This window comes from Artibeus jamaicensis, unplaced genomic scaffold, assembly GCF_021234435.1.
Source record: "Artibeus jamaicensis isolate MK-2021 breed Jamaican fruit bat unplaced genomic scaffold, CSHL_Jam_final contig_465, whole genome shotgun sequence".
Lineage (NCBI taxonomy): Eukaryota > Metazoa > Chordata > Mammalia > Chiroptera > Phyllostomidae > Artibeus > Artibeus jamaicensis.
In genome coordinates, this window is record NW_026521843.1 from 31,789,425 (window position 1) to 31,806,370 (window position 16,946).

Here is a 16,946-nt window from a genome sequence, read left to right on the forward strand (position 1 = left end):
ACCTCACCTACTAAATACTTATACACTTGGCATTTGTAGTGGTAAATGAGGTTTTGTATCTTTGATGAGTAATTAATTGTCTGTAAAGTATAGATAGATTCATTAACCTGATTATCAATAGCTTTGAAGAAAAGTCCTGAAAGCCAATTAGTCAATATATTCAACTGTTCTTTCTTAAAATTATGATATTACTATTCTTTGTTTAAAATGAATATTTTTAAGGAGTGGGATAAACACATTTCTTTATTATATGAATTTAAGTCACAAGTTGTACACTGAAAACAATAATAGGAAACTAAAATATAAAGAGAGAAGGTCTTCTAGAAATCATGAAGAAGGGTGCTATTTATATATGACAGAAAATACAGTAGCAAAATACCTTGAAGATAGTGAATCAACATATGTTTCTTAATTTAATTTGATTTGCTGATTTCTAAGTGATAAAATCTGAGAAATTGACAGTAAAAAAAGAGCAAAAGAACACTAGTAGTAAAAAAAAGCATATTTTCTTTAAATGTCAGCCTCAAAGCTAAAGAAAGCCAGAGCTTGTTCATAAATTATACTTTTGAAATAACAAATTTTTCATTTGTTAAGTATTTCAAAATACATTTAATTGAATTACATTACATTTCAATGGGCTTTTCAATTAAGTTTAGCCTCCAATACATATGGAACCCATAGGCTGACCTCTTACTTATTGGCTTCCAGGTTTCTGATGGAGTTATGAAGGCATCCCATTCGGTTGACTCGCTTGTGAAGTAGATTGACTTAGATGAGAAGCAAAATGCAATGGGAGAAATAGACACATAAGAACTTTGAATTGCAAGTCTCTGTATCATTTATGATGGTATCCAAATGATAGATACAGACCACATACCCAAAGAAACTATTTTTAAAAATTATTTCTGTTCTCAGCAATAAGCATTTAATAATACATTCATTTTTAGGGTAAAATGTACATGGTCTGAAAATAGAAGGAAACTTCTATTTTTTGCTAGGGTTAATTTTGAGCTATTAGAATTATGTTATATACAATGATTAATTTTGACTTGCAAGAATCTGGCTCAAACAGTACAGGGTAAAATACTGATGGGGAACAGGTATGTTAGCCTCCAGCACAAGATAATTCTGTAAAGTCACAGATAGGTCTAAACGACAGGACTCCTGGGATGTAACGTCACAAACAGCCCCATATATAAAATAGGAATGAAACAAAAAAGGCAATTCACTTTCAATCTGTAAGACTTTGATTTAAGGACCCTTCGGCCTCGTTGATATAATTTCCTTTACTTTTGTTGTACTGTGAAAAATAATCTTTTGGAAAATATCTATGTTATCTATATGTTGTAGCCTGTGTAGTCTAAGAAATACAAAAGCCCACCAAACCATAAGGGCAGTGCTCACTCTCTCTCTAGGAAATTAAAAATCCTAGTATGGTTGCCTTATAGTAATGGTAAGAATTCTTTGATATTAAGAATTAAAAATCCATGTTATTTAAAATACAAAAGAATGAGTGAGAAGTCTGAGAATATATTATTTCTTTCCATCTCCTTGGATACAATTTCTCTGAAGCTAAGTGCTTGGGCAGATACACTTAATATACTACTCAATAAAAAGTTCATTATGTTTCATCATTAAGAAAAGCCCCCAAAGTCCCAGAAAAACTGATCAGCATGAAAGAAGATAGTTAACAATAGAACTGTCAGAGTCATAGCCACTAGTTCTATACAACGCGTAGTTACACTATTTGAGGCTTCAGATTTCTCATAGTATGTAAGCTTTACTTTGGAAAATTTGGATTAGTAAACATTTAACTATGTCAAAGAGAAACCAAACATTCATATATTCAACCATGCACATAAGTATATTTTGGCTAAAACCACCAGCAACAAACAATGTCTTAAAATAGAATTTGAATGAGGAAGCTGGATTTATTCATCAATTATTTATTAAGTACCGTACGATGTGCTAAATACTGATTATCATGTCTTCTGTTGGGCACTACCAAAACTTGGTAATTTAATTTTTTAAAAAAAGATTTAAATTTTCTGTGAGGTTTATCAGTTTCTGCACAGAGTTATTTTTTCAATGTCTTACTCTTGTAGGAGAAAAACAAGATTCCATCAAACACTTCCTGTGGCTATGCATTCAGCGAAGACCTGGGAAAAGTCTTCTGCTTAGATTTAGTTTTTTTCCTGAGTAAGTCTTAAGGATTTTAATAACTGAATCCTCTAATGAGTCACTCCTGTTCTGGCTACTGAAATCAACTAAAATTTCATGTGATGTCCCTGAGAAATAAATATACATGAATAAATATGTAATATTGGGAATAGTGCCAATCTGAAGGTTGAGTGTTATGGAAACAATAAAACAGTAATGATTCATAATGGTTTACTTAATTTGCAAATAATTTTTTCACATCTATTTAGTTTTTTAAATGTTTTTATTGTTATTCTATTCCAGTTGTCCCAAGTTTTTGCCCTTTGTTCTCCTCTGCCCGCCCAGCCCTCCCCGCCTCCTCCAGTCAATCTTCGCCCTGCTGTCCATGTCCATGGGTCATTCACACATGTTCTTTGACTAGTCCCTTCCCCTTCTTTCTACCATGATTCCACTCCCCTCTGGTTGCTATCAGTCTGTTCCATGTTTCTATGCCTCTGGTTCTACTTTGCTTATCAGCCTATTTTGTTTATTAGATTCCCTTTAGAGATGAGATCATATGGTATTTGTCTCTCACTGACAGTCAGTGAAAGCGTCAATAAGCCAGGCAACAAATAAAATTTTTAACATGAGGTCCAAACACAATCAGTGCCACTCTGGTTGGGGAGCTCAGCTCATTCAAGCATTGACCCAATACACCAAGGTTCAGGGTTTGATCCCTGGTCAGGGCACATGCAAGAATCAAACAATGAATGCATAAGTAAGTGTCAAACAACAAACTGATTTCTTGCTCTCTCTCTCAAACCAGTAAAAAAAATTAAATATAGTGCCTACTAAGAAGTACAACTGACTCAAAAATTTAAAAATAACAAAATAAGCATGGCTTTTATAAGAAAATTATTTTTATTCCATGTGTTATTATGTTTAACATTCCTTAGATAGTTCTGTATGTACTGGTGTCTGTGTAGGTCCCCAGTGGTAGACTGTGACATGGACCAAACTATGCAGCTATGACCAATTACGTAAGTCATAACATTTAGTCATAAAACCCACACTTTGCTGTGTTGAACACTGCACATAATGCTCTCTCTTCATTTCAGTTTCTGCCGCCCAGACAAAATAAGGTGCACAGAGACAGAAGACAAAAGTCCCCAACGAGCAGCGTGATCTTCATCAAATCAATTAGCCTCTCCTTGATTCCATTTTATTTTATTATATTTTTGAAAAATGAAGGAGCTGAAATAGATTTTTGAAATCCCTTGCCTTTTCCAAATGCTGTGATTATAAATGAGGTAGATTTGTCTTAATTTTATCATACAGAGTAAAAAAAAAGGGTTAAAAATAAATAAAATCACCAAAATCATCAAACCAACTGACACACTTAATACCAAACAGGAAACTCTAAATAAATAACAGAGAGGGTGGAGCTGATAGTCAATAAATCTATTGATGACTTGAACTAAAAATAAATCAACTAATCTAAACTAAGTATATATAGAATTTAAATGACAATCATCAACATGACCTTCCTCAGTCCTGAAATATTTTACCAGCCTTTCAAGATGAAATCAAAGTCAAGATTTAGAGATAATACCCCATAAGATCTTGAGACAAATCAAATAATTATGCAAAAAGTATTTACAGTATCTCTGTGGAGTCTCTTTTTGGACTATTCTGTTTCTTTATAATCTTTATATACACATCAGAATATACTTTGCTATACCAATCCACACCACCGTTTTCTCCTTTCTTAATACTCTAGTAACAGTTAAATTCTGCACCACAGTGCAGGTTCTGAAGTTACCACAGTTTATTTACACTGGTATGTTTGCTGAATCCTTCTTGTCTCTCAGACTAACCCTTCAGCAAGCAAACACCATGTCCTTGACCTCGACCTCTCTATTCATTCCTAGTGCAGATTTCCATTTCCCTGGTACCTGGCAGTTTGGTGACACCACAACACTCAAGCATTGAATAACTGATGGTTAAGAAAAGAAAAAGAGATGAAAATTGAAAGTAGGAATGACTCCCCTTTTATTTAGTTTGCCAGATCTTATAATGTATTCTGCAGTCATTCTCTTTCTCACACTCTATTTTAAGTCCTTATTTTTTGACACCAGGACTGTTTACCAGGTTTCTAAATATTTTCTGTCTCTATTTCTTCCTGCTACTCCCATTAAAATGAATGCATGCTTTTCTCCAAGCAAAAATCTAGCCTTTCAAGATCCCAATCAAGTTTCCAGACCATGCAAACCATAATGGCCTCTTCTTTCTTACAACATATTTTTCTCTTTTATTGTATATCTCATTAAAAACTTAGTCAAGCCCTGGCTGGTGTGACTCAGTGGACTGAGTGCTGGCCTGGGAACCAACTGGGTTGCTGGTCCGATTTCCAGTCTGGTTTCCAGTCATGCTTGGGTTTCAGGTCAGGTCCCCAGTAGGGGGCCCTCAAGAGGCAACCACACACTGATGTTTCCTTTCCTCCCTCTCTCCCTTCCCCTCTCTGTAAAAGTAGATGAATAAAATCTTTAAAAAATTGTACTCGAATGTGATATAACTTATACTTTCTCCCATATGTATTTTGAATCTTGAACACTTTTTACTTATGTGTTTTACCAGATGGCACCTAGCGTGCCCCTTTACTTTAGTATACATCCTGTAAATATTTGTTGGTTTGATACATTAGCTTGACAGGAAAACTGAATATTTAACCTCGTATTGAATATACTACATAAAGAACATCTTTTTGGTAGACTTAAGTAGAAAAATAAACTTAATCTCAAAGAGAACTGTGATTTATATGGAGCAATCTTTAGTCTGAGCAAATAAGATGGTATCAAGGTTTGTGGATCAACATTATGAGACGAGATAGTCAATTTTTATTGAGAGAAAATTTTGCTATATCACTGTAATTAGGGACAAATCAGAGATTAATGATGCATTATATTCTGGGGCTTTAACAGATAAGCATCAAGAAATTATTTTCTCAATGTTAAATGGTTTGCAAAATACTTTCTATGCTTCGCTCCATACATAGAAAATAACAGAAACTGGGTCTGCTATGTAAAAAAATTAATATTTATTCTAAAATATAAATTGTTGAATTATAGGAATATTTCATATAGTCCAAAAGAGCACATAGTCTGTTTCTACTAATTAGCTTCTTTATGAAAGCCTTCCTGACAATTACAGGGTAACATCACTGGTCAATGCTTCAGGTGCTTTTCATTAAAGGTACAGTGTCATTACCAGGTGAACTGCTTCATATAAAAGCACTTGCCTCAAAGCTCTATAATGGAAGGTTAAATGCAATACTTAATTACTAATTTCAACCCGTAGTACTGATATTTTGTAGGGCAGGCATTTTCAAAGGAACCAAGTATAGTCTGTTGGTCCCTGCTTCTCTGATTATAGAATTTGGTGGTGAAGGCACTGGTCCGATTGTTTTTCTAATGAATAAAATACTAAAAACTTTAAAAATAAAAATAGTTATCCTACCAATCAATATAAAAGATATACTAGACATTTCTATTAAACTCATACACAAAATCACTTAGTTCTAATAACTTTAATCTGGATGACGCATACTTTTAAATTGGTAGTCAGCCTTCATGAAATTGCTGCAGATGAAGCTCCAAGAGAAAAGGGTCTTTGAAATTTTCATGGCTTATTTCCTACCTCGGCATCATGCTGACATGCACACAAAGCAGATGATTAATAAAATACTTGATGACAACCCAGGATACTCCTGTGAGTTCTTTACATATTGATCATTAAATATATATATATATATATATATATATATATACACACACACATATATATGTATATATATGTATGTATATGTATGTATTCAAATTCCTCACAGGTGCCCTGATTTTCTTCAGGGCGTGCTGCATGTTACCCTTGCATGTGTCCTCCAGAATAACTGCAACTTTGCTCACTCTTGATTTGTTAATATTTAAATATTTTTTGGTAAAAGGACACTAAAAGGAACCTTGGAATAAATATAAAAGGTTGCATCTAAAATACCTATTCCTAAAGATTTGCTTCTTATTATGATGTTAATTGCCAGCTTCTGATTTTAAAATGTATTTTATATATATATTTTTTATATTGAGCATCCATTTGATTGGAAAATAAGACATTGCATGTTAAGCAAATAGTAGTCTAGAAAAAAATATACAAATAATTGTCCACTGAATTAATAATGCCTGATTTGAATGACTAGTATTCAAATTTTATATTAACATGCCACAAAAAGTCAGCGACTGTAACTTCCTTGAACTATACCTAATACACAGTATCTGGTATGCACACAGTTAAATTTAATCACATAAGCTCTAATACAATAGGGAGATATGGAAATTTTTAAAAACATAAAATATTTACCCCCATGCATTAATGCATTAGAAAACTAGGCTCTGATTATCTGTGCTTGGGAAAATGCAAACCATACTTCCCTTTTAGAGACGCATTATAAATATTAATATAATAAAGCCCCAGTATAGAATTTTTAACATAGCTTAATTTAAACTTTCTCAAACTAACTCGAAAGTGGTCTTCCTCTCCCTCCCGCCTCCTGCCCCCGTAGGTCATTTGTTAACACTCTCTAGAATGGCATTCCTAAAGATAGCAGTTTGGAAAGTGTGGAAAGAGTAAAAAAGTTACTAAATTAAAATAAGTTTAAAGCATAAACTGGTGAAACACAGCCAGGCTTCAAGAGGCAATTGTCACCCTATCATAATAATAAAATGTATCATTTTATATGTCGAGGTGCCCTACTCAGATGACAGCATCCCAGGGACAAGGCTTACACCTCACCCTACTTTGCGTCATTTATGGCGCCCACTGCCATGACTTCCTCTCAGTAAAGAGGGAGTGATTCATGTGCATTTCAGGAAATTCACCAATTGACTTTTCTGTAATTCTACCGAGGCTATAGTTATTTTTACAAGTACATTTCTACCAGGATTTCAGTAAATGTAATAAGGGATTATCAGGTGCTATGTAATGCTGCATGAAGATTTAAGTTTCTTTCCTTCTGAATTTTTCGTTTCTTCTCATTACAGATGGCAACAGAAGGTATACATTCTCATAATTATAGTGTAAAATTGAGATAACTACCCAGGATATAAATTCAGCAAATATTTATTGAGTGACTACTATTGGCTAGTACTATAACGGGCAGTTATTATTAGTGCTCTTGCCTCTAAATTTGGTCACAGAGCTGTTTTTGTTACCTCTAATTCAGCTACTATTTGGAGAGCACTAAGTATATAAAATAGGCTTGAAATGAGGCTGGGAGATGTAAACTTTTACGTCAGCAAAGGTCCAAATGGCCATCGCAGACATTTGATTCCATAATTGTGAGTCAGTACTAAGGAAAATGTATCTTGATTTAATAATTTAGTTATTTCCTCAAATTATTTCTTCCAAGAAACAAATCCTAGTACTGTAGGAGTTTTTGGATATATTTTTAAAATCACTGTTATTGTGCAAAATGAAAACCTCTTTTTATACTCTTTCTCTATGCTGAGTTATAAATCTACTGCACAAAAAAGTTGTACCTCACAGGGAAAGCACGGAGAAATGAGACTGATGTTTTATGTAATCTCTTCTGCACCAAAGTGTAGAGAGGATAGCAATTGCAGTAAAGTACCTTTATACTTTTAATTTGTACTTTACTTTAAAATAAGGTATTATTTTAATTGAGAATATATACAACCATAAGTAACACTGGTTTAAATGTCTAACTACTGCCTTTGTTTCAATAATGCAGTGCTCACAAAGTTCATCACTTGTATTTTTTCTGTGATAGCTTTGCACTCATGTTACAGACTTGAAAAGAGTAACGCCAGTATCGGAATCCTCGTGAAACCCCATGGTTACTAGACAGGAAAACAAACTTCATTCATCTACATGCTCTCCTAACTGCTGATTTACAGTGCAGAAAGTAGTCCCTGTACTATCTCCCTGTGTGTCCCATGGCCCTCTGCACCTTTCATGAGTTTCAGCTACATAACATCATCAAAGAAATCATCTGGTTCTATTTTCTTTCAGGGAAAAAATGTGTTAATATTCCCTCCCATAGCTTTAAATTTTAACTCTGTTACTTTTGACAAAGCCTTTCCTTTGTTCAAATGCAAGGATCCAGTAAAAAGAGCTTTGACATGTTGTGCCTTTTATGTGTGCATTTTTCTGGTTTCACTGATGTCCTAAGTTTGCAAATGATAACGTGTGCCTTCCAGTCCCCCTGTCAAACGCCAGCGGTACACTGTATCAAGAACAATTTAGGACAGCAGCACATTGACACAACTCTACAGTCCAATAAATACTCGATGGCTTCTTAGAAAACCCACAATTTGGTGAAACAAACGCAAAACACTGCTTTGTTTTCCACTTTGCTTTTCATAAATCTTCCCAGGATACACATTCACTGGCTTACCTGCAGGGTAGCGCTCGATCATGGGCCAGCTGTCCACCTGTAATGTGGCATTGCCACCACTCCTCGTGAAACGGACTACATGGTATTTCCCATCGTTAATGATTGCATTGGACTCTTCGATGGCGATGTCATCTGTCCCAACATTAAATTTAACTCCAATTTTTCCTTGGTGCTGGAAGGAAAGAGGGGAAAATGTTGTATAAAGTTGTACAGATTAGTCAATATTTACTAAGAATTACATACAGGATATTGATCAAGAACATGCTTCAGACAATAGCTGCTTTCCTTCCATTTTTTAATTCTGACAAATTCATGTTGTAGAAGAAAGGTTCTTGACATTTGGGTACATCTGAAGCATCTCTTTTATGGATAATTGATATTCCAACAGACACACTTTCAAGAGAATTGAGCTGCCTTCTTTCCAGGGGTTGCCACAGACAAGGTGCACAGCTGCCTGGGTGAAGGGACATCCTTTCATGTCCTGTATAACACAGCTCCTTTAATCCACTCTTTGTATTTCACTAGAAAAATGAGGCTTGACATTCTCCCTTTTAATAGCTGGTGAAATCAGAGCAATGAAATCTGTTTAGAGACAACTGACAAATTCTCACAATATAGAAAATCATTCTAAAGGGTATGGGCACACAGACAGGCATTTAATGAGTGTACTTTCTTAGTCATTATTCACACACACAAATCATCCAGTGCTAAGAGCCTGAAATTTATTCAATTTTTTTATTTTATAGATGATAAAACCATGACACGGGAAGATGCAGTGACTTGTTCAAGGTCACGTAATTTAATAAATGGGTACTAGAGTTAGAATTCGGTTCCCTCATTGTTAGCTTCTATCTAGGCTAAGATATGGCTATCTAAAATTAACTCCCTTTCTGAATTATGCAAAGCAGTATTACAAATCATTCTAAGCACAAAATCTGTTGTTAACTTTAGGATTGCATGATACAAAGTAACAAAGAAAAACTTGTGTTGGTGCCCTCTGCTTCTGAGAAGCATTCTCTAATGACTGTCTGCTTTCTTCACGAGCTCAGTTCATTTTTAAAACACATGGATTTGCCCTTGTCCACATCCATAACCTCAAACTACCTGTAGTTCACCTTTCGTCAAACCTCAGTTGAGAGGAACTACAAGTGGAAGGGGATTTTAAAAGACATATACTCCATCCACTTCTGTAGAAATTTATATTCAAAACATCGAAACCTGACCATTTGGACCACATCCTTTAGACCTCTTGCCAGATTCTCATAATTGAAAACTAAGTGGCAAGAGTATGGTATCGGCTTACACTGGAAGTTATTACAAGAAAATCTTGTCCAAAACTGCTCTAATTGAAGGGAGGTAATTGAAGGGAGGTACTTGAAGATGCTGTTTGGGGCAGTGCTCACTGTAACCTTCATGTACACGTCCTGTAGCTTTCTGTTTTTCTTTTCCCTGGTTCTTATTTCCCATAAAAGATCTTTTTCTTATAATAAGTTAGTGTGTTTTCTAATATTTTAAAATTTTGATTTTAGGTTTTGACAGACAATATGACTTAAAATATTTCCTTTTTTCACACTCCCTTTTAAACTGAGGTTATTAGGAAACTCACAGTATGAGTGCGTAGGGCAATTTTACTGGCTGCGTAGACTTCTGGCACACTGTTGTCCCTGGACTTCTTTTTATTTCCTACCATATTTCTCATAATCCTTACTTTAAAATACATGCCATTGGAAGGTGAGGCATTTCAGTTTTTGTAGAGTGTATCAGGTGATAAAAAACAGTGGGGTTCCAATAAAACTTAAAACTTATCCAAGGGCCTGTGAAGACTTTTTTTTTTTTTTTGCACAGCTTATTTGTGTGAACACTCATTATCTCCTTGTCCTGGCAGAATTCCTGATTGCTCATTTTCAGTAAGTTATTTAATGTGATATATATTTTTTAACACCTAATATAAATTCCCAGGAAAACTAAGAACTTCTTTAAGAGGTTTGTTGATATCTTAACAAACACTTTCATAGTGTTTTAAGTACTAGCTCTAATACTAACTCTGTTATTTATCATAAGAGCCCCACCAGAAAAGTATTAGTTTATCTCCCTTTGACAGATAAGGAAACTGAAACACAGAGTGGTTAAGTAACTTGGCTGAGGTCACACAGTTAGAAAGAGGAAAGCCGTGATTCGAACCCAGGCAGTCTGGCTCTGTTCCTCATCATCACCTAGGCTGAATGTTGGGAATGCTGGCTCATCCTCACTGCGGTTAGCAGATTCGGTAACTCTAGAAGTTGTTTGCTACCTGTTTTATCATTTCCGGCTAGAGCAGGAGCACTGCAGGACTTCGCATTGTGCCTTGCAGATTAAACCATGCGCATCAACTAGTGTTTAAAATAATCTTATAAATGGCAGTAAGAAACTACTAATTGGATGGGATAGGATGCTAAAACAAATTACTTTTTATCTCAGTTTCAGCTGTAATCTTGAGATCAGTCAAAAATGAGATTGCTGCTTTCATTTTACAAAACAAGGTACGGAGTTGCCTGAGCCAGCCTTAAAAAGGAAAGCACTGAAAACTGCTTTGGGACCTTACATTGGGGACCCATTTCCAACCCATTAAAGAGAAAGAAAGGCCAAGAGAAGATTTATAATTAGGAGAGGATTATCAGGGAGAATTGGGATATGATATGATTTGCAAGTATATCAAAGGTAAAAGGTTACCTTTCCCTTATTTCAAAAGCAGGGAAAAAGAACTTCAGTGAAACAATAAAGTCTGATTCTTGTCTCTTGGAATTTCATGGTAGTGGGTGGCGTAGCCAGTACACTGGGATTTGACTCTTGCCTGGGAAATTTTCAAGGGGAAGGATTGTGACTGGATGATGATCTGATGTCAGGGCAAAGGGATATTACTGCACCAGCAGCCACGTGCGGTGAGACTGTCAGAACAAGGGACAGGTGAGCACTGCCAGTGAAGCAGGGGTTGTAAAGCCAGCGCAGAATTGTGGTCGGTCCTGTCCAAGTGAGCCACTGGGAGAGGTGTGGGGAGTGGGGAAGACAGTTCAACAAAAAGAAGCTGGAATTGCAGTAGTGGGTGCTAGTGGGTAAGGCGAAAATCCTAAATGACCCCCTGAAGGAGGAGCATTTACCCCGCTCAAGGAAACTGCAGGTAAAGAAACACTAGTGATGGGGATAAGAGCATTAAAAAACCCACTGACATGCTTCCTCAAGAGTGTTCCTGAGTCAGTTTAGAGCACAGGCTAAGCCCAGCTACATGGCTACTATTGTAACAGCCAAGTAAGGTCATTTCTGTCTTTTGCCTTTCTGTTTCATCCCTGAAGGAGACAGAGAGGGTGCGGGGCAGGGGCAGGGCGGGGCGGTGAGCAATGACTGTCCTGGGAACAGGAGGAGAAATAATGCTGTCCCCCCACCCAGTGCAAGTGGTGGCTCCAAATCAGCCCAAAGCAGTTGTAATGGATTTAACATCTGTAATAGTTTCAACAGTTAAAAAAAAATACTTCTCATAGCTAAAAGTGAACAGATGAGCCCTGGCTGATATGGCTCAGTGGACTGAGTGCCAGCCTGTGAACCAGCAGGTCGCTATCTATTCCCAGTCTGGGACTCCCGCCCGCATTGCGGGCCAGGTCCCCAGTAGGGGGCGCATGAGAAGCAACCACATCTTGATGTTTCCCTCTCTTTCTCCCACCCTTCCCCTGTTTAAAAATAAACAAATAAAATCTTCAAAAAAAAAACAAAAAACTGAACAGTGACATTTTTACTATTCAAGACTGACCATAGTAGTATTCAAACTTTCCCTGGATTTCACTGGGTCAGAAAGAGATATTCCGCAGAACATGTTTAGACTCCTGTTGTACCCCCTAGGAATCAGATCTTTCAACAGAGTTGAAAAACAGCATAGTTGCCCATTGTTTTAGGATCTCTTCTGTTACAGTCAAGTTTCTTATCCCAGACTGACAAAGAAATTCTCAAAGTTTCCTATCTTTTCTGATACGAATGCTTAGTAGTCAATTTTTTATCAGACTTCTAATCCTTAAGGAGATTCAAGTTCTTTGAATGCAAGCATTATAATGCTAAAGGCACAAAACGTATAAAACTAAAAAAAGTTTCTTTACCTCATCCCTAATTTTTTTCTACAATATGAAATATAAAATGATTATTTTATAGTGTACAGAAATCCCCAGATTTCACAGGAATGCCTTTCTTGAAACACAATAGAACAAACTATTAAGAAACAATGAGGGGTCGTAATGCTTGGAGACCTTCTAACTTTTAAAAGATGTTCATCTCTCCCTGGACATGTTGACTTCCAATATCTTTGATGTGTCATAGATTCAAATTCCAGAGTCACCTAGAACAGAACTGAATACCACCAAAGCCGGCTCGGACAAGGGCAGACCCTATCCTAATTCAGAGGTTATTATCCCACTCAAATCACATCATATCCTTGAAAAAAAATTTAGTCATAAATGATAGCCACAGAGCCAACTTTTTTCTCTCAAAACAAATACATAAAAAATATATGTAAACCACAAAATGTTAATGTCAATCAATATTTAGGACCTAAGTTTATGATTCCATTCAGAAATTGTAAATATTCCCAAAACACATCCCTCCCCATGTTGACAGAATAGAAAATCATTTCAATTGTATAAACAAAAAAAACTTGCTAAACTTTCTTACCAATGGGTAATTACATTTTAAAAGCATTCATTTCAAATTCGTATTCTCTGGGATTAAATGTGATTGTCTCCAGCAAATTCTCATGAATATTGCATTAGCAAAACCAGCAGTAATTTCGCTGGACATGTACTGATCTTTCAGCATTGTATCTTCCTTGAAATGGATAACTGGCTCACAGCATAATTTCAAAAATCTATTATGAGAAAATCAGTAGCAAGGCATTTATAATTTAATGAAGTCTTTCCATGGATTCATTAAATAAATAGAGACAAAGGTAATTATTAATTTTTTCACAAAAGCTCATTTCTGAATAATGATTATGTTATTAAGCCAAGTTAAAAGGAAACACTATGAAAGGCGACACTGGGAAGGAGCTTGAAAGTTCTAGCAAGTGGCGCCCTGGTTTAATGCACCAGTAAATTTCAGCTGCAACCACACATTCACTTAAAATTTAACCAAGATTACGATTTCAGGGTATTTTCAGTATCTTGGGCATACTTCTAGCAACATGTTTGTATGTTATAGATGCAGACATACATTCATCTACGTGCAGATAAAACAGAATATGATACAGTCCTACGCTCCAGGGGCCCGATTTGGACAGAACTTGACAGTGTCTTCCAATGCACGCGAAGCTCGTGCCCACTTCAGAATACAGAACAACTCCCGTGCTCCGCTTCCACATTGTCCGCTGAACACAGGGTCCCGCCAAATGTCTTGTTTTGCTCTTCCAGAGACTAAGCCTCGCCAGGGAGCAGAGGTTTTTAAGGCTCTAGAGGGACTCTGAGGCCTGCGGCCACTGTTGCTGGAGTAACAGCACAAAGCGTGACAGAGACCCACCTGTTTGTTTAATATTTTTTATCTCTAGACAAACACACCAATTCAGATAATTGCTAATTCAACCAAACACATTTCCAAATGAATGGTTTAGAGGTCCTACTGGCTGAAAGAGATTGTGTTTATCACTCCAGATGGTCCATAATGTCAAGTGGTTTCGGTCTAGTTGTTTTAACCTGGCATTGAACTGGAAATGCACCTCTGCTCAAAAAACAAAACAAAACAAAAACAAAACACCATTTCAAAAACCAAAAGCTACTGCGACCCTACCTCCCACTTTCCCCATTACAGAATAATTTAAAAATTCATTCAGCTAATAAATAAAAATCAAATATATAATATGTATTCTGCATTATGTTTAAGTGTGTGGACAATGCAAACATATAGTGTATAGTGTATCCTTTTCCCTGTGGGAAGATAAATCATATGGGGAAGGTTCTGAAGGGTCTCAGGGAGCCTTTACTTGTGAGGCACAAGCCAGCCATCATTTCAATGGCTGCAACACAATCAGCAGACGGGGGTACAGAAGACACCCAGGGACATAGTCTTGGGAACCGCTCTGCCTGGTTTCAGGAATTGTAACTACCTCCCATGGCTAAGGATGAGTGAGCAACCTCTCGAATGCAAGCCACAAAGAGACAAACGCTGCCTCTGCTTCCTTCCCCTGCCCCCAAAGCATGGTCAATGTCCATGATGGGTAAGACTCCTCACACAGACAGGGGCAACCTAAGCCAGACATGATCACTTGGGAGGCCATCATGGAAGGACTGGGGGTGGGGCTACAACAAAGAGGGAGTGATGGACCCTTGCCCCCAGCTATTGTGACATAGCCCGAGTCGCCATGGCCTCTGTGAGAAGTGCTTCCTGGCTCTAATCTATTTAAGCCTAAAAACCTATGATAGAGAAGGCAGTGCAGCCCTGTGCTGGAAAGGGCTGGTTCCCCAGGTGATCAGGCCTAAGAAAGAATATGTAAAAATCCTGTGAAACCTGCTTTGTTTAGAATGCTCTCATTCAAATGGTAAGGATCCAAGCAAGAAGTTTGTTCCTCAAAGTTTTCTGGCTCTTTAGCTATCTGACCCTGACTGAAAATAAGCCCTCATAGCCCTTTGAATGCTGTCTATTGTTTGATCCTTACCTGTATTCCTGTGCAAACAAACCCAATAAAAGCCCCTTGAGGAAGGAGCTCTTGGCCCTTCCCCTTTAAGAGATTGGCAACCTTTCCTCCCCAAGCAGATCTTGTCTTGGTAGTTTCACTTTCATCTGTGGCAGATGAGGGAGGGGGGGCTTTGTGGGCAAAGTTGCCCCCACAACATTGAAGATAGGATCCCTCTGTCTCTCATACCTCTTTCCAGTCCCTATTTACTAGAGTTCTTCTTATGGGGTGCCAGCCATTGACCTACACATGATGTATCTCCTTAAAACTCCTGGCAGACCTGGAAGACAACTTCTATCTTCTCAGAAAGTTTACCTAATGTGCCCCAAAGCATACAGCTAAGGAATATCAGTACTGCAACCTAAGTTGGAGGGGCATCTAAAACAGATGGCTTCAGCTGTGTCTGTTACAGGAAAGGACCTTGATACCAAGGCATGCTCAGAGGGCTGAGTCAAGGGTAAGGTAACTGCACATATTTCTTTTTGGCTAAGAACATTTCGGAGTACCACACAGGGAACAAGAAGTGGATGAGATCTAGGGTGATGCTATCCCAGAAAGATTACACTTAGTGCCATTACATTCTAAGAAACTTGTATTTTTATTTTCCCATAAAACCTTCATTAAGATAGTGTGCCTTTTGCAATATATCCCCATTCAACAGGATGCTAGACCTCCTTTCACTCCATGAAATAATATCCTGACAGTGATATTTCTCTCCTGGGGGTTGACACTCATCTCCTGGTCCTCAGAGTGTCTAGTAAAACTTTGTAAGCCTTGGCAGTTTACCTTCACACACTGCTTGGGTATACTCTGTTGCCTGCCTTAATTCTCCAACCATATTGATAGAAGACTGGCTTGCTCTTCATTATATCCTCATGACACTTTTCAGACTACCCCTGCATTTGTAAATTTCCAAGACTCTGTCCCATACAATTTTCTTTTTTTAAATTGAGGTACAATTCACATATAATAAAATTTCCCCTTTTAAAGTGTATGCTTCAGTGGTTTAGTATATTTAGAAGGTTGAGCAATCAGCACCACTACTGAATTCCAGGACATTCTCATCACGCTGCAGTTTTCTTTTGATGGGATAATACATATGAAGTTCTTAGCACACTTAATGAGAACTCAGCCCCTGTGAGTTTTGTTATTATTACTATGATTACTGTATTATTACTGTTATTCTTACAACTGGAAAAGTGTTTTGCTCCTTAGTAGGTTGATGGAAGTTGATTAAAATAATGCTCAAATTATATAACTACTACAGCTTAGTTAGAACATATAATATTTTATTGGTCTTCAAAACAACTCATGAAGCAGTGTATCTATTTTATAAATGAAGATGCTCATGCTCAGAAAGACAGACTTGATCAAGTCAGAGCATCTATCCATCATTTGGGTCAAGAAGGAACATTCTAAAATCTAATCCTATGGGACAAACTGTCTTGCTATTGGTACTGAAGCAGATTCTGCTTGATTAGACAACCACCATGTCCCCGTCTATGATAAGACTTAATGAATAGTTAAGCAGCTATCACTGACAAAAGTTTATAAAATAACTAGTTATTGTTGAAACACATCAAGGGAATCTAAATTTGAATTTGAGTCTTAGGTTCTTTTCAAAATTTATAAAATAAATGAACTCTAGAATTTTATGATATTTTT

The 16,946-nt window shown here is 36.8% G+C and overlaps 1 protein-coding gene across 19 annotated transcripts in view; it reads right to left on the reverse strand.

Moving 5' to 3' along the window:
• NRXN1 (neurexin 1) overlaps positions 1 to 16,946 on the reverse strand; it is a 1,104,034-nt gene that overhangs the window by 152,707 nt on the left and 934,381 nt on the right. For all 19 annotated transcript variants that reach the window (XM_053667086.1, XM_053667087.1, XM_037161205.2 and 16 more), the window contains one exon: positions 8,606 to 8,777. In XM_053667086.1, the coding sequence (XP_053523061.1) occupies positions 8,606 to 8,777 (172 nt within the window). The remainder of the gene's footprint in view (positions 1 to 8,605; positions 8,778 to 16,946) is intronic.